The sequence below is a fragment of the Balaenoptera acutorostrata genome, chromosome 4 (genome assembly GCF_949987535.1).
Source record: "Balaenoptera acutorostrata chromosome 4, mBalAcu1.1, whole genome shotgun sequence".
NCBI classification, from domain to species: domain Eukaryota; kingdom Metazoa; phylum Chordata; class Mammalia; order Artiodactyla; family Balaenopteridae; genus Balaenoptera; species Balaenoptera acutorostrata.
The window spans coordinates 7563154-7589100 of NC_080067.1; the positions used below are offsets into that span (position 1 = coordinate 7563154).

The following is a 25947-nucleotide window of genomic DNA, read 5'->3' on the forward strand; positions in this document are numbered from 1 at the left end:
GACATGATTGAGGAACTTTAAAGAAAGGGTCCGTGGGGGAATTCCCTGGCAAACCAGTGGTTAGGACTCTGCGCTTTCACTGCTGAGGTCCTGGGTTCAATCCCTGGTCAGGGGAACTAAGATCCCACGAGCTGCGTGCAGTGTGGCAAAAAAAAAAAAAAAAAGAAAAGAAAAAGAAGAAAAAGAAAGGGACAGTGGGAAGAGACAGGCTGAGGCTTTCGACACAGCTTCATCTGCCATATCAGGGCTTTTGACTTTTATCCTAAAAACAGTGGCTGGCTACTGAAAAGATTTAAGCAGAGGAGTGACCTGATTAGAAAATAAACTTAAAAAACAAAACCAAACACACAAAAACCTTGGCTTTTCACAAGGGCGTCATTGTTCCCTGTTCCTTCCTTCCCTCTCCAGCAGGCAGGCAGGTGACTTCCCCAGACACAGGGCTGCAGCTGGCTCAGGACAGACTAGAAGAGCTTGGTCCTGGGCCCAGCGGATGAATGGAGCTGAGCTGTGTCCTTTCCTCTCATGCTCTGTGTGTTCTGTGTGTCTCTGCCATTGAATAAATACTGGGTATTTATAAAAACTGTCAGCAAGCCACCCACTCCCTTTTCTCTGCCTCAGGCCCAGGAGCCCTCAAACAGTAACAGGCTGTACCAGAATCTCTGTGATATCCAGAGATCCAGCTCCTAAAGGACAGCTAAATATAACTCTCTTCCACACACGCTGGTGCCCCTCGTCCCCACTTTTATGATCCTAGCTGTGGAACATCCAGGAAACTTGAACTTGACGGGCGGTTTACACCAAACCAGGGCAGAAGGGGTGTCACTGGGGAGGTGGGGTGACGTTCAGTATTTTCTTTTCTGGCCACCTTTCCATTGAGCCACAGGTCATGGATTGGCCTTCAGAGGGGAGAATGACAAGCGAAAGAATTTATTCCAGTGAAAGAAAGGCAAGAAGAGCGAAAAGGAGAGGAAAGACTTGTGAGTGTATTTGAACTTCAAAATAATGAGACTCCAACTTCCTTCACAAAATGCAACTGTTACGGTCCTCTTCTTCCAAAATGGATTGATTTTATCTCCTTCCCTGGCATCGTAGAAAAGTCACCCGTTTTGCTGGTTAACACACTTGACCTTGATTCCCAGCTCTGCCGCTTACTCAGGGCAAGGTAACTCACCACCCAGAGCTTCAGGGTCCTTGTCTGTAAAATGGGTTAATGATGCTTGTTTGCAGGGTTGTGTGGCTGTGAGACAATGTGGATGGAATGCTTAGAAATAAGCAGGGACTTCCCTGGCAGTCCAGGGACTCCGCGCTTCCAATGCCGGGGACGTGGGTTCGATCCCTGGTCCTGGAACTGAGATCCTGCAAGCTGTGCGGCACAGACAAAAAAAAAAAGAAAGAAAAAGAAAAAGAAAAAGAAATAAGCACTGGCTTTGTTATTATCCAGTAATGCGTCTGTGTGTCTCTCTTCCCCATGACACTGAGCTCCTCAAGTGCAGAGAACTCTCATTGGCCTTTATATCTACTACCTACTCCTGCAAGTGCTCAAGATATAAAATGAATGGTTGATGTAGGTATCTAATAGCGAAGGAATTCCTCTCTTCCTGCCCAAGATGGTCAATCTTCTAATCTCCTACACCCTTGACTGTTTATTTGGACACAAATTGGGAAAATAAAATTCATGGATACACTTCCAGAAAGATATTTTCCTACAATGTTTCTACTTACACATACACATACATATTTTAAATTAAATAACTTTATTTTTAAAGCAGTTTTAGGGTTACAGAAAAATCGAGCAGAAAGTACAGAGATTTCCCACATGCCCCGTCACTCCCTTCCCTCTACTGTATTAACATCTGGCAATAGTGTGGTACATTTGTTACAACTAATGAGCCAGCAGTGATACGTTGTTACTGACAAAGTCCATAGTTTACATTAAAGTTCACTCTTTGTGTTGTACATTCTATGAGTTTTGACAAATGTATAATGGCGTGTAGCCACCATTACAGTTTCATACAGAATAGTTTTTCTGCTCTAAAAAGCCCCTGTGCCCACCCATTTATCCCTCCCACCCCCCAACCCCTAGAAACCACTGATCCTTTTACTATCTCCGTAGTTTTGTCTTTTCCAGAAGTTGTGTAGCCAGAATCATACAATATGTTGCCCTTTCAGATTGGCATCTTTTACCTAGTAACATGCATTTAAGATTTATCCATGGATGCAATGTTGGGAGGCCCACACGGCAAGAAGGTTGAGGGCAGCCTCTGGAAACTGAGGGCTACCTCCAGTGAACAGTCAGCAAGAAGCCAGGGTCCTCCGTCTTGGAAATGCAAGGAAATGAACTCCGCTATTGACCTGAGTGAACTTGTGAGTGTATCCTGCCCTAGCTGAGCCTTCTGATGAGAACCTAGCTCTGACCAATATCTGATGGCAGCCTTACAGAAGACCCACCCAAGCTGTGCTGCACAGAAGTCATGAGGTAATAAATATATGTTGATTTAAGTTACTAAGTCGTGGTAGGTCACTATGCAGCAGTAGATAACTAATATACTCTTGCTGAGAGATATTTGGGTTGTTTCCAGTTTTTCCTGACTATCAACTATGCTAATATAACTGCTCTGATGCATGCCTCCTGGTGCATACCCACAATTGTTTCTATAGAGCAAATTACTCAAAATGGACTTACAGGCATAAGGCATTGAGCAAGACAGAGGGTGGCAAACTTTTTCTGGGAAGGACCAGGTAGTAACTGTTTGAAGCTCTGAAGGCCCTGTAGTCTCTGTTGCAGCTATTCAATTCTGAAATCGTATTACGAAAGTGCCAAAGACAATCCCTGTGAGAACGAGCACGGCTGTGTTTTAATATTTCATTTGTGAACACTGATACGTGAATTTTGAATAATTTTCACATGCTACAAAATATTGTATTTCTGGTTTGTTTCAACCAATTAAAAATGTAAAAACCATTCTTAGCTTGCAGGCTACATAAAAACAGGTAGAGGCCAGATGGGCCCACAGGCCATAGTTTGCAGGTCCTTGGGATTTTCAACTTACCGGATAGGGCAACGCTGTTTTCTGGAGTGATGGTCCTGATTTTCCCTCCCATCAGTAGTGTAATGTTTAGGAGTTCTCATGGCTCCACATCCTGGCCCATGTTTGTGACATCCATGCAATATTGAGTTTTCCAATCCAAAACATAGATGAGTCTTTGCCTTTATTCGTATTTTCTTTTATGTTCTTGGTAGTGTTTTACAGTTTTTTCATAGGAATTTTTCCCTCATACTTTTTTTTGAGTTTATTTCTTTTTTTTTTTTAAACGTTCTTTTTGGATTTTTTTTGGCCACGTTGGGTCTTCATTTCTGCATGTGAGCTTTCTCTAGTTGCGGCGAGTGGGGGCTACTCTTCATTGTGGTGAGCATGCTTCTCATTGCGGTGGCTTCTCTTGTTGCGGAGCATGGGCTCTAGGCGCACGGGCTTCAGTAGCTGTGGCTCACAGGCTCAGTAGTTGTGGCTCACGGGCTTAGTTACTCCGCGGCATGTGGGATCTTCCCAGACCGGGGATCGAACCCATGTCTCCTGTATTGGCAGGCTGATTCTTAACCACTACGCAACCATGGAAGTCCCGGGTTTATTTCTAATTAAATTATTTTCTTGTTGTAATATCTAGTGGGTTCTTTTTTCTCTTGTATTTCATTATTTTTTTTACATTAATTATGTAATCCTCCACCTTAGAAGGTTTATTTTTCTTTATATTTGGGCAAACTTAGTACAAGTTGTCATTTTAGTGGACACATGATATTCTCAAGAATATTAAAGGCTTGGGACATCCCTGGTGGTCCAGTGGTTAAGAATCCACCTTCCAATGCAGGGGATGCGGGTTCAATCCCTGGTCTGGGAAGATCCCACATGCCGCAGGGCAACTAAGCCCACACAACTAGAGTTGAGGCCCACGTGCCACAACGAAGAGCCTGAATGCCGCAACTAAGATCTGATGCAGCCAAAAATAAATTAAAAAAAAAAAAAGACTATTAAAGTCTTAAGACTCTGAAATAGCTTTGCATCATTTCCTGCCCACTCTTTTAAGTTGCTTTTGAAACATGTATATGTACATATTACATGTGTGTGTGTGTGTGTGTGTGTGTGTGTGTGTGTGTAAAGGTGACATGGAGCTAGGGTGGTGAGGATAGATATAGACATAAGCAGGGCCGAAAGTGAGCAGAAAGAAACAAATAGGTGAAAGTAGATCATGGGGAGAGAATTTAATGGAAATGTTTATGCAAAGGTGGTTGTGGAATGTGGGGAGACTAAAAAACGTTACTAAGTTAATATTAATGATAATAACAATTACGTATTGAGCATCTATGCTGTACACTGTGCTCAGTGTTTGACAGACATCGCTCATTTCACATCAACCAGCAAGGTTCCTAATATCTCTATTTCACCACTGACAAAATTGGGGTCCCAAATGGCTAGATAACCTAAGAGCACCAACAAGCCAGCAGCAAGCTGGGATTCGAGTCCAGCCGGCGTGCTCCTAAGCCTTTGCTACTTCCATTCTGCCGTGTTGACTTTCCGTGGGTCGGACATCCCTCAAGCAGCAGCACCACATGAAGGGGCCTGGACCTCTGTGTTCGTGTTCATTGTAATGTTATTATAGCAAACAAAACAGAACAAAAGCAACCACTTCCATCATTACAGGTAAATGGTTCAATAATCTATGTTACATGTTTACACTTACTGTAGAATATAATACAGTGGTTAAAAAGAATGGGGTAGGGGGAATTCCTTGGTGGTCCACTAGTTAGGGCTCAGCACTCTCACTGCTGAGGACCAGGGTTTGATCCCTGGTCGGGGAACTAAGATCCCACAAGCCATGCAGCATGGAAAAAAAAAAAAAGGGGTAGGTTGATAGGTACTGACTATCAACCTAAAAAATCATCACCCCATACTAGACCACATACTAGTAAGTGATGGGAAACATTTACAGAATAACATTATGGTTATGCTGCCATGTTATTTTTTAAGATACAGAAAACAAGACTTAATGGAGTCTACAAGTGTATTCCTGTATAAAAATTCATCAAGCTGTACATTTAGAATTTCTGCAACTGACTGTAAGCAAATTAAACCTGAATTTCAAATTAGACTGTGTCTATGTTTTCATGCACATACATATGAAAATACATAGAAACCGGTCTGGAACAATTTACACCCAATTTTTGGCAGTGGTAACTTTGGGGAAAGGAAGATCTCTTCTTTTCCTCTACATACTTCTGTGTTGTTTGACTATTTTAAAAAGGTGTCATTGGGTGTCTAATAAATAAATAGAAGTACATGTTTTTGTCAATAAAAGAAATAACATGGGGCTTCCCTGGTGGCACAGTGGTTGAGAATCTGCCTGCCAATGCAGGGGACACGGGTTCGAGCCCTGGTCTGGGAGGATCCCACATGCCGCGGAGCAGCTGGGCCCGTGAGCCACAACTACTGAGCCTGCGCGTCTGGAGCCTGTGCTCCGCAACAAGAGAGGCCGCGATAGTGAGAGGCCCGCGCGCCGCGATGAGGAGTGGCCCCCACTTGCCGCAGCTGGAGAAAGCCCTCGCACAGAAACGAAGACCCAACACAGCCAAAAATAAATAAATAAATAAAAGAACGTGAATTTCTTTAAAAAAAAAAACAAAAAAAAGAAATAACATAAAATAATTAATCAATTAATAGACAAAATTAACAGACAGCAAATACACTTTGGAAGAAAAGAAGCTACTGAGAATCCATGTAGAGACAGACCCAACTGCTCCCTTGCAAAGTATTTCAGGAATATGTTTTCTCTATTTTTGCCTCTCTGGAAAGAAGCTGATCCTAAGCCACTTTTGTAAGGAGGTTTTCCTACAACCCTAATCACCAGCGGGCCTGAGGGCTGCATGTGGAGATATGAACACCCAGCCACCCTGAGAGAGATACCTGACCCTGCCCGGGAGCTGGAGTTGACAGGAGAGTCAGGACTTGCTTGAAAGAACCGCCTTGGTAAGCTTCCCACACTGACGTGGCATGGGTGTGATACAGCTGCTGGGAGTGAGCAGGCAGTACACCTGCATGAGTGGTGTGAAGGAGTTATGGAATAAGGAATTCATTCTGGGGGACTTCCCTGGCGGTCCAGTGGTTAAGACTGTGCCCTTCCAACACAGGAGGCGTGGGTTTGATCCCTGGTTGGGGAACTAAGATCGATCCCAGATGCCGTTCGGCGCTGACAAAAAAAAAAAAAAAAAAGAATTCATTGTTGAAATCTGACCTCACATGATTTGTGGAAGGAGCCGGGCAACTGAACATCTGGGAAAGGGAGCTGGAAGGACCAGAGGAGTCCCTAGCCAGTCTGAGAAGCCAAGGATATCCAGCCACTGAAGTAGGACCACAGAAGGCATGCTGATGGAGGAATCTGGAGGGAGTATTTGCCTTTGGGGGTCCACTTGCTGGTGGATCTGGGGCTGCTGTTGGCAACATAGAGGGAGCGAGGACAAGCTGGACCTGCTAGGCACCTCTGCATCTGGGGTCATTTCATTGAACCATGGCGGCGTTCAGATGTCCTGCCCCCAAATTCCTTTCTTGCAAGTCTAACCTGGAACCACACAGGGAAAAGGATTCTGGAAAACATAGTTTCTAGCCTAACCAAGTTAATGGTGGGAGATGATTCTGGAGGAAAGGTGGTGAGTTCCATTTTGGACATGTTAATTTGGGGTTGACTGGGATACGTGCTCGTGGTGATGTCCAGTAAGTAGTCGGGCTTGTCCAGTCTTCTTCAATATGCAAACAAGCTGTTCTAAGACTCTAGTTCTAATCCAGGCCTGGGGTGAGAAAGTGGAAGGCTGCTGTGGATTAAGAACCTAGGAACTAAAGATATCGACCAGGAGTAAAGTCAGCCTCAAGAAATAAAGACAGTCCAAAAAAACAAAATGCCTGTAGCTTTCAAGCAGTGACTTGGGGCGGCAGGATGGGAGTGGGGATGGGGAGACCCTCCAGGGCAGGTAGGCAGGGGTGTCCTGGAGAGATGGCTTGAGATACCTTACCCCTGAGTGGGAAGACAGCTGTACATTAATTGATAGTCACTCTTTTCATTTTTTAAGTCTTATTATGCAGGCATAAGGCAGTCTATTCAATGAATGATCCTTCTTTCAGAAATTTCAAAGACAAGTTTGTTACTTAACACAGTTTGTGACCTTATTGCTTCACAGTTCTTCAGAATCATAGAGTGAGTTCTGACTGAGGTTCCAGGTGATGTAGCAAACATTCCACACAGAGAGGTCCACCAGCAAGTCAGGGGACCCTCCCACCGGCATCACCACCATCACCACCATCACCCACCCCTCCACTCCTACCACTGCCGACACTAGCCAGGTTGGAGGAACAGAGGCTGGGAAAGGTGGTAAAGAGAGGGCAAAGGATGGTGGCAATCCCAAAGGAACATGGAAGTTAATAGCGCTTTCAGGTAACGTTTCTTCATTTGTATTGGATAACAAATGTAGTCAGCGAACAATTATATCTGCAGTTTTCTTTTTCCTCCACTTTCTCAGTCATCAAATGAAACTTTGGCTTCCTGTTAGACTATGTACGTGGAGGAGTGGTATATTCCTCTGACTACCTTATACAAAAAGGGCTTCCGTCTCTCTCTCTCTACTTTTATTCTGCTATGTTTTTCATGATAGTACTTATCTCTGATATTACATGTTTCCATGTTTCCTTTATTTACTGTCTGTCTTTCATATCAGAATATAAGTTTCATTACAGAAAATGCCTTCGTTCACATTTCTATCCCAAGCAAATAAACCAGTACCTGGCAAATTGCAGACATCCAAGTGTTTGTTGAATGAATGAATGAATGAATGAACGAATATATGAAGATGCATTACATTCTAAGAATGGTTCCATGTGAGAAAAAGTTGTATTATGGCTATATATAGGCTATACATAGGAAAATAAAATTCTGGTATGCCTTATATATTGTCCCAACAGTTCCACAAGCCTCAGAAAAACTGTATCCTTTATATGAACATTACCGAATAATAGCAATTTAAAAATATTTGATATACGTTTTGGTCAGAAGAGCTGGAAAGCTTTGCCGGTACCCATTTTTTCCACTACCTCTCTGCGTGCCTGTCCACCTCCTTGGCTGGGTCCCCTTCCTCCTTCTGCCTGCTAACTGGTCATCCCTTTGGTTTGGCCTTGGAGCCCTTGCTACTCTTTCTCAACTGAGCGTTTTTCTAGGTCAGCTTCTCAAGTGTCATGGCGCCATTCCTAGCCAGATGAAGGTCGGGCCCCTGGTTGAGCCCTGTCGTGGCGCTCTGTCCTGGCTTCATCTGACCTGTCTGGTTCTTTGTATGAGCACGTGGGTGGGACTATAGACTCCTCCCCTCATAGCTTCAAGGGCAAGACAGCAGCCTTATTCGTAAGCTGCACTGTAGCTGCACAGTAGCTGGCCTGTTGTAGGTATTGAAGGAGTGAATGGATGCTGTCTAAATACTGAAATATCGATGAGTGAGATTGATAGAATTGGGGGATTTGCTTTAATTTACTCCAGTAAAAATGAGTAAAATGAAATAACGTGGCTGAGGACACAGAGGAAACGAGAGTGAAAAAATGTTGGTAATGGTTGAAGCTGGTGATGGGTATATGGGGCCTCATTATATGTTTCCATTTTTGTGTGATTTTAAAATTTTCCATTAAAAAAAGAAACACGTTTCTTTTAGATTCTTAGGGTGGTTTTCTGCTGCTAAATCCAAATATTTGTACATTTTATAGACAACATTAATAAACTATATTGTTTTAATTAAGATAACTGAATAAAGAAAAAGTTAAAAATAGAAAAACAAACAGAAAAAAGAAACCAAAATTGGTTGGAGAGGCAAAGCCAGGAAAGCTTGCTAATAGGCTGATAGTTCAATGAGCATGTATGAAGTGGAAATTTGTAAATGAAATTTTACTGTAGGGATGAGTAGCTGTATCCAATAAAGTTGTGCACATCAGGGAATTAAATACACATAAGGAAAGGAGCAGACTAAATATACCCATATCAAATACAATTCATATGTGAGTTGAGTTGAAGTTAGCTAATTTTTTTAAATTAAATTGAAGTATAGTTGATTTACAATGTTGTGTTAGTTTCTGCTGTACAGCAAAGTGATTCAGTTATACATATGTATACTTTTTTAATATTCTTTTCCATTAGGGTTTATCACAGGATATTGAATATAGTTCCCTGTGCTATACAGTAGGGCCTTGTTGTTTATCTATTTTATATATAGTAGTTTGTATCTGTTAATCCCAAACTCCTAATTTATCCCTCCCCCACCTCCTTTTCCCTTTGGTAACCATAAGTTTGTTTTTATTTTTTAAATTTATTTTATTGAAGTATAGTTGATTTACAATGTTGTGTTAATTTCTACTGTACAGCAAAGTGATTCAGTTATACATACATATATTCTTTTTCATATTCTTTTCCATTATGTTTATCACAGGATACTGAATATAGTTCCCTGTGCTGTACAGTAGGACCTTGTTGTTTATGCATCCTATATATATAATACTAGTTTGCATCTGGAAGTTAGCTGGTTTTAAGATATCACATTTCATAAACATTTAAAGTCACTAACTTTGATTTTTCAGGTTTTAAAATATTTTGTAACCAAAGCATTTTTTTTCAGGTCTCTCATACCTCCACAGGCCCTTTCAAAGATCTCCTGCCCTAGGAATTACCCATAAAAATGGATACAAATGGCTTCATGTGCTGAGTACTGTTGTAGATGCTTCAGATAGGAAGGAGTGTAAGAAAGGGTGTCTGCTTTCTGGAAATTTATCATCCAGCTCCTTTCCTTTCCTCAGGCCATACCTCTTTCCCTTTGCAGTCCTAAAAAATTCTGTCCTTACTATCCATTCTTTTCATCATTCTGCTTGGTTTTGGCATCTCCCATTCATTTTCTTGAGAACTGTTTAATTAGGACAAAAGTGTTTTTTAAAAAATTATTATATTTCTTTATATAATATTATTATATAAATAAAATTATTTTATTATTAGGACAAAATCAAATATAAAAATAATTATGCTTATATTTGAAATCACATTCCTAGGTCTCAAGCATATACCTTCACTTGCCTAGATAAAATATTGTGCTGATTTATCTGAGTATTTGTTCTTCTAGGTCTAGCTGACCTTCTGGAGATTTTGCCAAATTTCATTTGGGCCTACACAGGCCAATCACCAATTCCTTAAGTACTTACTATGTGTTTTGGGGGGGAATCATAGAAAGAGGAATAAGAATATTCTAGGCCGATATAAAATCTCAAGGAGCCAAAGCAAATTGCAAAGATAGGGTCCTGCTTGAAGAAATTCTCAGTGCATCATTCCAGGCATGTAAATATCTTTTATCCTGTTTGCAGAGTGTTTTGGAAATCAAGGCAATTGTACACAAGAAAACTGACATATGATTCAGATGAGGGAGTCCCACTTACATGGAGAAGAAAGCATTTTAAAAGGAAAAAGAAGAGACCATCAAAAGACTGAAAAACACGAAGTGCAGGTCTACAATGAGATGATCACATTTCCCTGTTCCATATGCAAGCATGAAATTGACCTACCTGGAATATTCCTCCATAAAAAGCAGCATGTAGCTCTGGCTACATTGGGCTTTCAGTGGATGGGTGGGAAGAAACCAGGGCTCTCAACAATTGCTGATCAGAGGCAGTCCATCATTGCTAAACTATTGTCATCTTTTGCATTTACTGAAAAAATCTTACAGAGCATTAATAATGCTTTTGAGCTTCTTTGGAAGAAACAAATACCAGCATACTATAAGATTATTGATAACATTCACAAGAGTTCAATATATCCTCAAAAAATCTGTCACCTATTAATTAAAGGAGCAGCCATTTGCAAAGACAGGAATTCTACATGGAGAGCTGACATGAATGATAAATTCACTGTCGTGAATAATTTTGGCAACAAACCCAACGTGTGTTTTTTTGGTTTGTTTGATGGACATCACGGTGCCTCGGCAGCAGACTTGACATCAATGGAACTCCCAGTTTTACTTCTCCACCAACTTTCCAGACTTGATCCTTCCTACCAAATGACCCCTGAAGAGCAAAAAGTAATCAATTCTTTTCACACAGTGTTTAGAGAAGACTACAGAGCTATAGAAGACTCCTTCTCCTCCATAAAGAAAAAGACAAAAGCATTGAAAAGTGAGTATGAGAACATACACAAAGCCTTTGCAAAAGCATTTTGGAGAATGGACAGGCTTTTACGTCTTGGAAGGAAGGAAGTGTCCAGGGCTCGATGGAGCGGCTGTTCTGCGGTTACTTGCATATTGGAAGGCAACATTAAAAGTCCCAAAGCTAAGAAGTCTTGGAGAAGATTCAGTGACCTTGATGCTTTGGTCCCTTTCCAGGGGATGCCGAAAATAATTTCTGGAGTGCTACATATTGCAAACACTGGTACGTATATTGAATGGTACCAGGTGACACCTTAACATGTTTTATTCCTGGCAGCAAAACCTCTCTTGCTTCCAGAATTATCTAGTGACCTATTATTTAATGACTTACTAGTGCCTAGATATTTCACTGACCAATTTAAGAAACGATCAATAACCACAGTTTAAATGTAGATTTGCAGGCACAAAACGAATTGTAATTATGTCTCAAGGAGGCACGTACATGAAATAACGTGACCAAAACATGACGTTTTCTAAATGGGGTAGCAACACAGCTATTGATAAAGGCAAAGCAAATCTATTACATTTGCTCAGATCGGAATGAAACCAAAACATTTCCCACACTTCCCTTTTCCGGGAGAATGGAAAGTTCTTTGAATGTTATTAGTATAGCTGCTCAAACTGGTCAGTTTTTCTGGTAACTAACATATTTGCAACAGGTCATTCTTGTGCTCACTGGCCAAGTTGCATCGATTTCATCTTAGGAAAAACAATCGTTCATGATTCAGTTTTATAGGCGTGTATTTCCTTCTCCAAAAATTTTGGCTGGATTCTTTTAATTTTATTTCAAGAAGCAATTCTTTTGACATGCGGTGCTAAACTTCTAGCTAAGGAGCTTGCCAAAATGGACAGCCCAGAGGTAAAACAGTTTTAGCCAAGTTAACCCAAGTTCCATGCTCATTTCCAGGAGATGCTTAACTAGGGTTCCACCACCCCATTCCTCAGTAGAATTATTATTAGTGACAGTGCCCACTCACTGAATATTGCGTACAGAGTAATTTCTCATGTAGTCTTCCAAGAACTCTGATATCTAAAGATATCTAAGTATTGTTTTTAAAAAAATATATTCAACATGTAACATTGTGTAAGTTTAAGAAGCACAACATGTTAATTTGATACATTTTTATATTGTAACATGATTGCCATTGTAGCGATAATTACCACTTCTATCACATTACATAATCATCATTTCTTTATAGTGGTTGAAAAAATTAAGTTCCAGTCTCTTAGCAAGTTTGATGATTAAAATATATACGTTCTCTCTGTTCCCAATATTGTGCATTAGACCTCTAAGATGTATTTACTGCTCGTTGCAAGTTTGGACCCTTAAACCACATCTGTTCTCCTTCCCAACCCCTGCTGCCATTTCTAAGTGGTGTTGACCCAATTGCCCAGATGAGAAAATAGAAACTCGGAGAGGTGAAATTATTTGTTCAAGGTGTCAGAGGTAATAGGAATTGGAGCTGGAAATCAAACTGCCTCTGAAGGGGATTGCTTCCAGAGTCTGAGGAGTCTGGGCCTCAGGGAGTGGGACTTTGGCCCACACCAGGGCCAGACATACTCACCAAGACCATTACAATGTCAAGGTCCCTGGAAGCCGGCCTGTTTCTGATCTAACTCTGGTTGTGAGCCCAAAATGAGAACGCCAGATTAATTAAGCAATACCATGGAGCCAAGTGCAATGCCAATTTCCTCAGAGCATTTGCCATTTCTCAGGCTCTACCCTGAGGTTCCAAAGTGCTTCAGAGCAGACCTACTTCATGGATGGAGAGTTTTCAGATTTCAGACTAATCTGGGAACTGACCCATATCCTTGGACTTGGGACCTCTATTAGAAAATATCATTTGATATCATGGTTCCTGGGAAATTAAAGGAAAATATACGAGATACTCAATAAGTAGATACTATCATCAAATGTTCAGTTTACTATGATTCATTAATTCCAAGCTCACTGTTGTTTGGCAGGTTCTAATTTCCAGGTCAAACATTTTTTGGATCTAATTTACAGGTTTACATACATAACTGTGTTAAAATGTTTTCATTTGGGCATCCTTCATTCTAATAGAAACAAATAAATAGGGGGAAAAAATCCAACTTGTGAAAGGGAGGTCATGGTTTATGATACAAAAGTGCTCCTAAAAGAAAGTAATTCAAATGAATTACAAAAAATAAATGTTCACACAAATTTATCAAGGGCATGTTTTGTATTTTATAAAACAAGACCTATAAAGATAGCAAGGGAATTCATTTTTATTGTTTGAAGTTTGTCAAATACCAGTATCATCACAACTCTGGAATTAAAACCAAGAAAAAAACTCCACCTCACTTTATAATGAAACATGAGTGTGGTGATACAGTCATTGAATAAGTGTTGAATTTGTGCATGTGGAAAAAGATCCTTCCAAACAGACATTCTTGACTTTTTGTTCTTAGCACTTCTCATTTATATTGCATTTTATCACTTCTCCTGGTGCTCTCTTATTTTACTTCAGTTAATCCTCACAGGCTTAAAACTCAAACATATTGATACAGCATACATAATTACACTTTTCTCATAACATCAAATAAACCACAAATTTTTACATTTCTAATTAACCACACTAGTCCCTTATAAACATATGGGATTCTTATTAGATCCCTTAAATCCTTTTCCCCAGTGATTTTATATTTAATAGCTTTATTGAGATACAACTCACAAAGCACACAATTCATCCAGGTAAAGTCTACAGTTCAATGGTTTTTAGTATATTCACTGATATAGCCTTTTCTCCCCATCTTTTTGTCTTTGAATCAAGTGTCTTCTTAGAGAACATATGGTTGGATCTTGTTTGTATTCATTTCCTGTGGTTGCTGTTACAAATTTACCATAGATTTTGTGGCTTACACAACAGAAATTTATTCTCTTACAGTTCAAGAAGTTCTAAACCAGCATAACTGGCCCAATGTCTTCATGGCAGTGCTCCCTCCAGAGGATGCGGGAAAGAATTTGTTCCTTGCTCCTTCCACCTTCTGCTTGGCTGCCAGTATTCCTTGGGTTGTGGCCACATCACTCTGATCTCAAATGTGCCTCCATATGCACATTTCCTTCTTCTGTGTCTGTAGCCAAATCTCCATCTTGTGGTTGAATTTAGAACCCACCCAGACAATCCAGTGTTAAGCATCTCAGGATCATTATTCACATCTTCAAAGTCTTTGCCATATAAGGTAACATTTACAGGCTCCAGAGATTAGGTTCTGATATCTTTGGGGATTCTACTCAGCCTGCCACCATGTTTGTTTGTTTGTTTTTCCATTCTGCCAATCTTTGCCTTTTGATTCAAGTATTTAATTCATTTACATTTAATGTAATTAATTATCAGGTAGGATATATGTCAGACATTTTGCTGTTTGTTTTCTATATATATCTCTTTTGTTTTTCTATTCCTCTGTTACTGCTTTCTTTTTTCTTTTTCCTCAACTAAGATTAGTCATCCTTTTTTTTTTTTAATTTAATTTTATTTATTTTTTTATACAGCAGGTTCTTATTAGTCATCCATTTTATACACATCAGTGTATACATGTCAATCCCAATCTCTCAATTCGTCACACTACCGCCCCCACCCCCTGCCACTTTCCTTCCTTGGTGTCCGTATGTTTGTTCTCTACATCTGTGTCTCAACTTCTGCCCTGCAAACCAGTTCATCTGCACCATTTTCCTAGGTTCCACATACATGCGTTAATATACGATATTTGTTTTTCTCTTTCAGACTTCACTCTGTATGACAGACTCTAGGTCCATCCACCTCACTACAAATAACTCAATTTCATTTCCTTTTATGGCTGAGTAATATTCCACTGTTTACATGTGCCACATCTTCTTTATCCATTCATCTGTCGATGGACATTTAGGTTGCTTCCATGTCCTGGCTATTGTAAATAGAGCTGCAATGAATATGGTGGTACATGACTCTTTTTTTTAATTTTTTTTATTTATTTATGGCTGTGTTGGGTCTTCGTTTCTGTGCGAGGTCTTTCTCTAGTTGTGGCAAGTGGGGGCCACTCTTCATCGCAGTGCGCAGGCCTCTCACTATCGCGGCCTTTCTTGTTTTGGAGCACAGGCTCCAGATGCGCAGGCTCAGTAATTGTGGCTCACGGGCCCAGTTGCTCCGCGGCACATGGGATCTTCCCAGACCAGGGCTCGAACCCGTGTCCCCTGCATTGGCAGGCAGACTCTCAACCACTGCGCCACCAGGGAAGCCCACATGACTCTTTTTGAATTATGGTTTTCTCAGGGCATATGCCCAGTAGTGGGATTGCTGGGTCATATGGTAATTCTATTTTTAGTTTTTTAAGGAACCTCCATGCTGTTCTCCATAGTGGCTGTATCAATTTACATTCCCACCAACAGTGCAAGAAGGTTCCCTTTTCTCCATACCCTCTCCAGCATTTGTTGTTTGTAGATTTTCTGATGGTGCCCATTCTAACTGGTGTGATACCTCATTGTAGTTTTGATTTGCATTTCTCTAATAATTAGTGATGTTGAGCATCTTTTCATGTGCTTCGTGGCCATCTGTATGTCTTCTTTGGAGAAATGTCTGTTTAGGTCTTCTGCCCATTTTTGGATTGGGTTGTTTGTTTCTTTAATATTGAACTGCATGAGCTGTTTATATATTTTGGAGATTAATCCTTTGTCCGTTGATTCGTTTGCAAATATTTTCTCCCATTCTGAGGGTTGTCCTTTCGTCTTGTTTATGGTTTCCTTTGCTGTGCAAAAGCTTTTAAGTTTCATTAGGTCCCATTTGTTTATTTTTGTTTTTATTTCCATTACTCTAGGAGGTGGATCAAAAAAGATCTTGCTGTGATTTATGTCAAAGAGTGTTCTTCCGATGTTTTCCTCTAAGAGTTTTAGAGTGTCCGATCTTACATTTAGGTCTCGAATCCATTTTGAGTTCATTTTTGTGTATGGTGTTATGGAGTGTTCTAATTTCATTCTTTTACATGTAGCTGTCCAGTTTTCCCAGCACCACTTATTGAAGAGACTGTCTTTTCTCCACTTTATATCCTTGCCTCCTTTGTCATAGATTAGTTGACCATAGGTGCGTGGGTTTATCTCTGGGCTTTCTACCTCGTTCCATTGATCTATGTTTCTGTTTTTGTGCCAGTGCCAGTACCATATTGTCTTGATTACTGTAGCTTTGTAGTATCGTCTGAAGTCAGAGAGTCTCATTCCTCCAGCTCCGTTTTTTCCCTCAAGATTGCTTTGTCTATTCAGGGTCTTTTGTGTCTTCATACAAATTTTAAGATTTTTTGTTCCAGTTCTGTAAAAAATGCCATTGGCAATTTGATAGGGATTGCTTTGAATCTGTAGATTGCTTTGGGTAGTATAGTCATTTTCACAACATTGATTCTTCTAGTCCAAGAACATGGTATATCTCTCCATCTGTTGGTATCATCTTTAATTTCTTTCATCAGTCTCTTATAGTTTTCTGCATACAGGTCTTTTGTCTCCCTAGGTAGGTTTATTCCTAGGTATTTTATTCTTTTTGTTGCAATGGTAAATGGGAGTGTTTCCTTAATTTCTCTTTCAGATTTTTCATTAGTATATAGGAATGCAAGAGATTTCTGTGCATTAATTCTGTATCCTGCAGCTTTACCAAATTCCTTGATTAGCTCCAGTAGTTTTCTGGTGGCATCTTTAGGATTCTCTATGTATAGTATTATGTCATCTGCAAACAGTGACAGTTTTACTTCTTCTTTTCCAATTTGTATTCCTTTTATTCCTTTTTCTTCTCTGATTGCCATGGCTAGGACTTCCAAAACTATGTTGAAAAATAGTGGTGAGAGTGGACATCCTTGTCTTGTTCCTGATCTTAGAGGAAATGCTTTCAGTTTATCACCATTAAGAGTGATGTTTGCTGTGGGTTTGTCATATATGGCCTTTATTATGTTGAGGTAGGTTCCCTCTGTGCCCACTTTTCTGGAGAGTTTTTATCATAAATGGGTGTTGAATTTTGTCAAAAGTTTTTTCTGCATCTATTGAGATAATCATATGGTTTTTATTCTTCAATTTGTTAATATGGTGTATCACATTGATTGATTTGCGTATATTGAAGAATCGTTGCATCCCTGGGATAAATCTCACTTGATCATGGTGTATGATCCTTTTAATGTGTTGTTGGATTCTGTTTGCCAGTATTTTGTTGAGGATTTTTGCATCTGTATTCATCAGTGATATTGGTCTGTCATTTTCTTTTTTTTTGTACTATCATTGGTTTTGCTATCGGGGTGATGGTTGCCTCATAGAATGAGTTTGGGAGTGTTCCCTCCTCTGCAATTTTTTTGAAGAGTTTGAGAAGGATGGCTGTTAGCTCTTCTCTAAATGTTTGATAGAATTCACCTGTGAAGCCATCTGGTCCTGGACTTTTGTTTGTTGGAAGATTTTTAATTTTATTTATTTATTTATTTATGGCTGTGTTGGGTCTTCGTTTCTGTGCGAGGGCTTTCTCCAGCTGTGGCAAGCGGGGGCCACTCTTCATCGTGGTGCGCAGGCCTCTCACTGTCACGGCCTCTCTTGTTGCGGAGCACAGGCTCCAGACACGCAGGCTCAGCAATTGTGACTCACGGGCCTAGTTGCTCTGCGGCATGTGGGATCTTCCCAGACCAGGGCTCGAACCCGTGTCCCCTGCATTAGCAGGCAGATTCTCAACCACTGCGCCACCAGGGAAGCCCTGTTGGAAGATTTTTAATCACAGTTTCAATTTCATTACTTGTGATTGGTCTGTTCATATTTTCTATTTCTTCCTCATTCAGTCTTGGGAAGTTATACCTTTCTAAGAATTTGTCCATTTCTTCCAGGTTGTCCATTTTATTGGCATAGAGTTGTTTGTAGTAGTCTCTTAGGATGCTTTGTATTTCTGCAGTGTCTGTTGTAACTTCTCCTTTTTCATTTCTAATTTTACTGATTTGAGTCCTCTCCCTCTTTTTCTTGATGAGTATTAGAGTATTTTGTATTAGATATTTTCTCGTACATCATTTTAATTCCTGTATTTCTTTTACTATATATTTAAAAATATATATTTTTAGTGGCTATTCTGAGGATTATAATAAAATCTTAACTTAGAAACAATTTGGCTTGTATTGCCAACTTAACTTCAAAAGATATATATGGCATCTTTGCTCCAATATAGCTCTATTTCCTCCAGCCTTCTTTTTACTTTATAGAATTACATGTTTACACATTACAAGCCTATAAAGTTTTATATTATTGTTTTATGCAGCTTTCTTCTAAATAAGACAGGAAAATAAAAGTGTTAAAAATAAAATACATTTTTTACTGTTTTATATGTACCTATATACAGTTGACCCCTGAACAACATGAGTTTGAACTGTGTGGGTCCACTTATATGCAGAATATTTTCAATAGTAAACACACTATTACACAATCCATGGTTGATTGAATCAGTGAATGTGGAACTACAGATATGGAGGGCTGTCTATCGGACTTGAATATCCACAGATCTGTTGTGTGTCCTAGAACAGTGCTCCCCAGATACTAAAAGACAACTGTAGTTACCTTTCTTTTTTTGTGTGGGTTTGAGTTACAATCTAGTGTTTTCATTTTTGCCTGAAAGACTCCTTTAGTATTTCTTGTACGGAAAGTCTGCTAATGATGAATTATCTCAGTCTCTTTTTAACTGGGAATGTGTTAATTTCTTCATTTTTAAAAGGATAGTTTTGCATTTTGAATATGTCATCCCATTGCCATCTAGCCTCCATGGTTTCTGATGAGACATAATTGTTGATCTTACTGAGTATCCCTTTGCTGTATGTAATGTACCACTTTTCTCATTCTACTTTCAATATTCTTTCTTTCTCTTTGTCTTTTGACAGTTTGACTATGATGTGTTTAAGTACTGACCTCTAATTTATACTCTTTGGAGTCTGTTGAGCTTCTTGCATGCTTTTATTCCAATTTGGGAAGTTTTTGGCTATTCTTCAAATATTCTTTTTTTCCCACTTCCGTCTTCTCCTTCCATTATGCATATGTTGGTATACTTGATGGTGTCCCACAAGTCTCTGAGACTCTGTTCACTTTACTTCATTCTTTTTTTTTTTTCCTATTCATCAGACTGGATAATCTCAGTTTATCAATCAAGTTTGCTGATTCTTCTGCCAGATCAAACCTGATGCTGAGCTCATTCTAGTGAATTTTTCATTTAAGACATTGTACTTTTCAACTCCAGAATTTCGATTTGCTTCTTTGTTATAATTTCCATCTCTTTATTGATAGTCTCTAGGTTGGTGGATCATTGTTCTCATGCTTTCCTTTAATTTTTAGCCCCATTTTCCTTTAAACATATTGATAAATTTTAAAACATTTTTCGTCCAGTTAATTCTAATGCCTAGACTTCCTCATGGACAGTTTCTATTGACTTATTTTCTTTCCTGTGTATGGGCTATGCTTTCATTACTATGTTTCATTACTCTCTCATTACTCTTTTTTTGTTGAAAACTGGACATTTAAAATAAAATAGATCCCCTCCCTCTCCAGGGTTTGTTGTTGCTACTGTTTGTTTTGTGACTTTTATGAACTAATTCTGTAGAGTCTATATTCTGTTGTGTGCAGACACAAAGTCTCTGCTTGGTTGGTTATCTTAGTGTTCAGCTAAGTACTAGATGGAGATTTCCTTAAATACCTACTACTAATATGTATGTCTTCCAGTCTTTGCTGAGGTGCTGTCTTTTTTGAGGCTTGTCTTATAAAAAATGGCAGGCAGTTTACAACTCTGCCTATGCTTTTACTTCCTACTTGGGTCAATCATCAAGATTAGCCATAGGTGAGAAATTAAGGCTTGTTCAGGTCCTGGGCATGTGTACAGCCTGCACATGTGCATGCTCTTCTGTTTTCCCAGGAGTATGTTTGAGCTTTTCAAAATCCTCTATAGGTTCTCATTCCTCAGCTCTTTCTTATACTTTTTGGGGGGTCAGCCTCTTGTCATCCCCAGATGCTTTCACTCCCTCAGGCAAGTGTGATTTTAAACAATTGCTGCTGATTGTTTTTGGCAAACACGCTGAGGATGAGTTATTTGCATATAGTAAGCTCTGAGTCAAGTCAAATGATGACAAGATTTGAGAATGGAGCTTTCTTCAGGGAATTGCAAGATAGTTCACATAATGACAATTCTCCAGGGATAGATATTTTTAGGGAGGTCCAAAGCCATCCTTTCTCCTGCAGAGGCTGCTAGACTGTAGATTTTCAGAGCTAGCATCACTATAAAATGTTTGGTTTTCAAGGCTATTGCAGAGCTGAAGAGAAGTGGTTCGAAGTAGGCCAAGTTACAAGGCCATGACCACTTGGTTTTACCTACTTTTTTGGTCAGTTGTTTCTCTTCAGTGTTTCTCAGATTTTTGCAAGCCTTTGGTTAATTTCCAGCATTTTAGAAAAGTTGACTTTAACAATTTTTGCCAGTGCTCTCATTCCTTTTACTGAGGAGTAGATTTTCAGAGATCCTTACTCTGCAATATCTAATCTTTTCTTCTGCAATATTGAATCTGCTGTTAATCACATCCAGTGTATTGTTCATTTTAAATTTTGTATTTGTCATCTTCAGAAGTTTGATTTTTAAAATTATCTTCCATGTCTGTATTTAACTTTTTGAACACAGGCAATGCACTTATAACATTGAGAGTTCTTGCCTACTAATTCCAACATCTGCGTCAGTTCTGGGTTGGTTTCAATTGATTTTTCATTTTATTATGGGTAGTATTTCCCTACTTATTTGCATGCTTGCTGTTTTAGTTTCTTAGGGCTGCCATAACAAATTAGCTGAAACTTGGCAGCTTAAAACAACGAAAATCCATTCTCACAGTTCTGGAGGCTAGTTGACCAAAATCAAGGTGTTTGCAAGGCCCTGTTTCCCCTGAAGTCTCCAGGGAAGAATTCTTCCTTGCCTCTTTCAGCTTCTCCAGTGGCTCCAGGCACTCCTTAGCCTGTGGCTGCAAAAAACTCCTCCAATCTCTTCCTCTATCTTCACTAGCTTCCTACTCTTCTCCCTGTGTGCCTCTTCTCTTTTCTGAGGACACTTCTTGGGTTTAGGACCAACTTGGATAATCCATCTCAAGACCCTAACTTAATTACACTTGCAAAGACTCTTTTTTTTCCAAATAAAATCATACTCACTCTCTCTAATCCTTCTCAGATAGTTCTTTCCCAGTGTTAGGTGGTTTCCTGAAACACACACATTGATCAGTAACCTACTAAACACTTGAGGAGGCTTCTCTTCAGATCTCTGGCAGTCTCTGTGCAACATCCTTCCCTCTGGAACTCTTTCCTAGGTGAACTCTAGGTGCCTTGCTCTCCCTGGACTCTCAGTTCTGTCTCAACACAGATGAAAGGGTAAATCCAGTCACTGTTATTTTATCTTGGCCAGAAGCAGAAAAATCCCCTATAATTTATATTTGGGGGGATTTATTTGAAGCCTGTGTCATCCTGACTATGCACTGGCCACTGCCTGATCCCTGCCTGTTAACACTATCAATCTGAGTTAAATAATCGATTTGAGATTTTCCAGATTACACATACACAAAGGTTGGTGGTTCCAAATTCTTTGTGGTTCCCTTTCTTTCCTCCACTGTTCAGCATCAGTTTGAAATAGTCCATTATTCTGGCAGTCTGCATGGTGGGTGAGAGGCATATATTTATTTTTGGTTCAGTGTTTCAGTGAGGGCATGGTTCTTTGGGCTCCTAGCTTTGTTGAGGAGAACCACTAGTTTTCCCCACCTTGAACAAGCCCTAGGTTTTGCTTCCTGTTCCATAACCCCGTGAAAAGTCTAAGCTCATTTATTCAGCTCAATAAATGCTCTCAGGTAAAAACTGGCTTTTGCTCTCGGCATACTCTGGGATTCAGCCATTATTCTTTTGACGGGAGTTTTTTTACTTTCTTACTAGCTCATCAATGTATATGACTTAAAAGTATATACGTTATCCAGGATATTTTCCTATTCTCAGTGGGAGAGTCAATCCAAGACCCACACTGGCACATTACTGCTCCTTTATATTTGAGTGTTTTAGTGTATCTGTTATTCAGTATCTTTATGTCTAGATTATACATATTTGTTAATACTTTCTTTTAATGAGGCCCAAGAAACTACCTTTTTTCCCCTAGTGTCCTTGTTCTCTGTCCTGTGAGCTCACTCTAGATCCAGAGGCCAAGCATGACTTTACCCACTACTTCCCTATTACTCACAATTCTTTTTTTAGAATTTTTAAAATTTTTAGCTGCATTGGGTCTTCGTTGCTGTGCACGGGCTTTCTCTAGTTGCAGCGAGCGGGGATTACTCTTCATTGTGGTGCGCGGGCTTCTCATTGCAGTGGCTTCTCTTGTTGTGGAGCATGGGCTCTAGGCGCATGGGCTTCAGTAGTTGTGGCATGTGGGCTCAGTAGTTGTGGCTCACGGGCTTAGTTGCTCTGCAGCATGTGGGATCTTCCCAGACCAGGGCTCGAACCCCTGTCCCCTGCATTGGCAGGCAAATTCTTAACCACTGTGCCACCAGGGAAGCCCTCACAATTCTTTATTTGTTCCTCAAGCCCCCTTTCTTCTCTCTTCTTCTCAAGGTTACCAATGACTCCTTTATCTAATCCTCACAACCTGTGAGGTAAGAATGATCCCATTTTAATAGAAGCTTGAGGCTAACCAAAGTCTTATTATATATGGTTATATTATTAGTAAGTGAGCCAGAACCCATGTCCTTTAAAGTCTCATTACTTCAAATGAACACCAGCAGCTTCCTGTTTCTAAGGTGTCCCTTCATTCTTATGTGTCTTCACCTTCCTCATTCACAACTGATGCTGTGTTTGAAGATCTTTTCATTTGTTGTGATTTTCCTTTCTAGATGTGATTGTCCTTAGTGGTTTAATAATTTGCTTTTAAAATTACTTCCAGCCCCATCTTTTTCCCCTAAAACCTAATTCAACTCCAGAATCACTTTATCTTAAGCAGGGAAAAAAAAAAAAAAAAAAAATATATATATATATATATATACACACACATATACATATTCTTAAATAACACTGACCTTTATAGACTTTTTCTTCCCCATCTCCCTTTTTTGGGGTATGTTGGTTTGTATATATGTGGACTCCCATATATACAAACTGGATTCTGAGAATATAATCAACAAATATTTGACAGATAGTTGAGACTGATGTGTGAAGTAGTTAGGTTCCAGTTGGAAAATGGTGAACATGAGTTTCATGCTCACACATCTTACAAAACAATCAAAGGAATCTTTTGAACATACAGTGAAAACGAGCTGCACATCAATAAGGCTCTCATGCTAATCACCAGTAGGAAGAGTCAAAACCTGGCACCCATGAGTACAATTTCAGCCTCTTTTGCCAAAATTAGAATCCTGAAAAAACTGGATGTAAGTTGTTTTCCTAACCTCATCTACAGGTATTTCTACTATGCTTCCATTTTAGGGATACTTCACTAGGGTTTAAATTTCCTTAGTTTGTTTAAGCTGCTTTTCAACTGCTCCTTTTTCTTTCTCCAATAACTATTTCCTCATTTCCCAAGTTCCAAGTTCCTGCTCCCTACTCCCTTAAGCCTGTAACTCTTTGTAAGGATTTTCTTGTAAGTTTTTTTTAAATGGGTCTGAAATGAAACATTCATAGCTTCATCTCAATCTCTTTTGGATAGACTCTCTTCACCTGCTTTCCCCCTTCATGGAACACAAAGGAAAATAACCTTTGTCAAGTGTCTACTTATTAAATTACCTCCTTAAATATAAACTCGACAAAAAATATTGCAGGTGGTAAATTGTTACTCACGGAAATAAAGTGACTTAATGAAAGTCACACAGACAAAACTGGGATTGAAGTCCCAAGTATCGAGCTCTCAAGTCTCTCCTCTTCCTCATGCTGCTGCTTCTAAGCCAAGCCATCTTTTTATCCAGGGCACTCATGCATCCTAGGGATGTTTCCTTTTCTCACCACCATATAACATTTCTCTTACTCTTTCCTCCAGTCCTTTCCTAAAACTTCATTATTTTCAACAGTAAATGACCTTCATGGCCTCATCTGGAAAAAAAAAAAAAAAAAAAAAAGATCTTGCCCATTCAGATCTAGAATTCCGTTTGGGATTCCAGAGGTCATTCTGAAGTTGACAGGGACACTCCTCCTTTTCACAAACTAGAGACAACCCAGCAATTGCAGAAGGCAGTTATGTCATTGCCTTCTGCATAAGGAACACTTTGCCTGACTATATGTGTCATCTATTTTATTTATTATTTATTTTTTATTGCTGAGTTGGGTCTTTGTTGCTGCGCACAGGTTTTCTCTAGTTGCGGCGAGTGGGGGCTTCTCATTGTGGTGGCTTCTCTTGTTGTGGAGCACGGACTCTAGGCGCACAAGCTTCAGTAGTTGTGGCTCGTGGGCTCTAGAGCAGGCTCAGTAGTTGTGGCGCACAGGCTTAGCTGCTCCACAGCATGTGGGATCTTCCTGGCGCAGGGCTTGAACCCATGTTCCCTACATTGGCAGGCGGATTCTTAACCACTGCGCCATCAGGGAAGCCCCCATACGTGTCATCTTAAAAAGGCTTAAATATCATCTCAAATCAGTTCATTTTAGTTCCCATTAATGTCCTTAAACATGTTGCCCTTCCAGTAACACTATTCCGTTTTTTTTTAAATTGGAGTACAGTTGATTTACAATGTTGTTAGTTTCAGGTTCCACTTTTGTTCGGTAACATTTTTCTGAACAGCTCCCTCTCTCCAACTACTGAAAGCTGGTAACTTTGTGTCTAGGAATTTGAATACTTATTTATGCTCAGATTCATTATATTTTTGTGTAAAGGTCTTCTTCATCACAGTTCACTGTTTAGTTATTCTCATTTCCTCCAGATATTACAGGAACCCTTCTTGAAAGCCAATCTGTCTCTCAAACTGTCACGTCTTGCTCCTCTCTCTTCCTTCAGTTCTCCAAGACACATGGATACAGTGTTATTTTTAAATCTCCCTCCAATTTCCCATCTTCCTTGAAGCTCTTTGTTCATTATCCTATTCTAGCTTTCAGCTTAATGTAGACAACCACTTTCAACAACCCCTACTGCAACTGACAGCACATGCAACCCGAGGTTCAGGAAATAGAACTATTAACTCTGCATATCCACTTTTTTGCCATGTCTATTCCAGTGATCCTCTTCCAGGGCCTCTTATTATCCTCTATTTCCTGAGCTATGCACGAATAGTTGAGAATCACTGGGTACTTCTCCTTCACTTTCTTCTTCCTTCATGCAAATTCACACAGGTTAAGGATGTGAGTTAGTCAGAAGGCACCATTTATCAGGATGAATAAACTGTCCAAGTAATTAAATAACTCAAAAGTCAGATAGCAAGTCAATGGCAGGGCAAAACCTGCAGCCATTACTTACTGTCCTCATTTTCTAGAAAATTTTATTGTGCTGAGCTTAAGGGATGTTCACAATAATAAAATCAACGAAAATGGCATTTCCTACTCTGTAGCACAGCAATTAAAAAAAAAAGGCAAAGAGTAGTACATAAAGTATGTTTACCAAGCTCTCTGCAGAGGCAACTAAAATCAAAATACCAATGTATTACCCTTCCACTGTAACTACATAATCATATTAAATGCTTTTCAAATCACACAGAAGAAACACAATGCTTTTCCTTTTTGCTGAGTGAGCTTTGGCTTGCCA

At 39.7% G+C, this 25947-nt stretch overlaps 1 protein-coding gene across 1 annotated transcript in view; it reads left to right on the forward strand.

Annotated features, from left to right (window-relative positions):
- PP2D1 (protein phosphatase 2C like domain containing 1) overlaps positions 1-25947 on the forward strand; it is a 40675-nt gene that overhangs the window by 12297 nt on the left and 2431 nt on the right. Inside the window, 2 exon segments of the mRNA XM_057545659.1 lie at positions 10419-10529; positions 10531-11474. Of these exon segments, the coding sequence (XP_057401642.1) occupies positions 10419-10529; positions 10531-11474 (1055 nt within the window).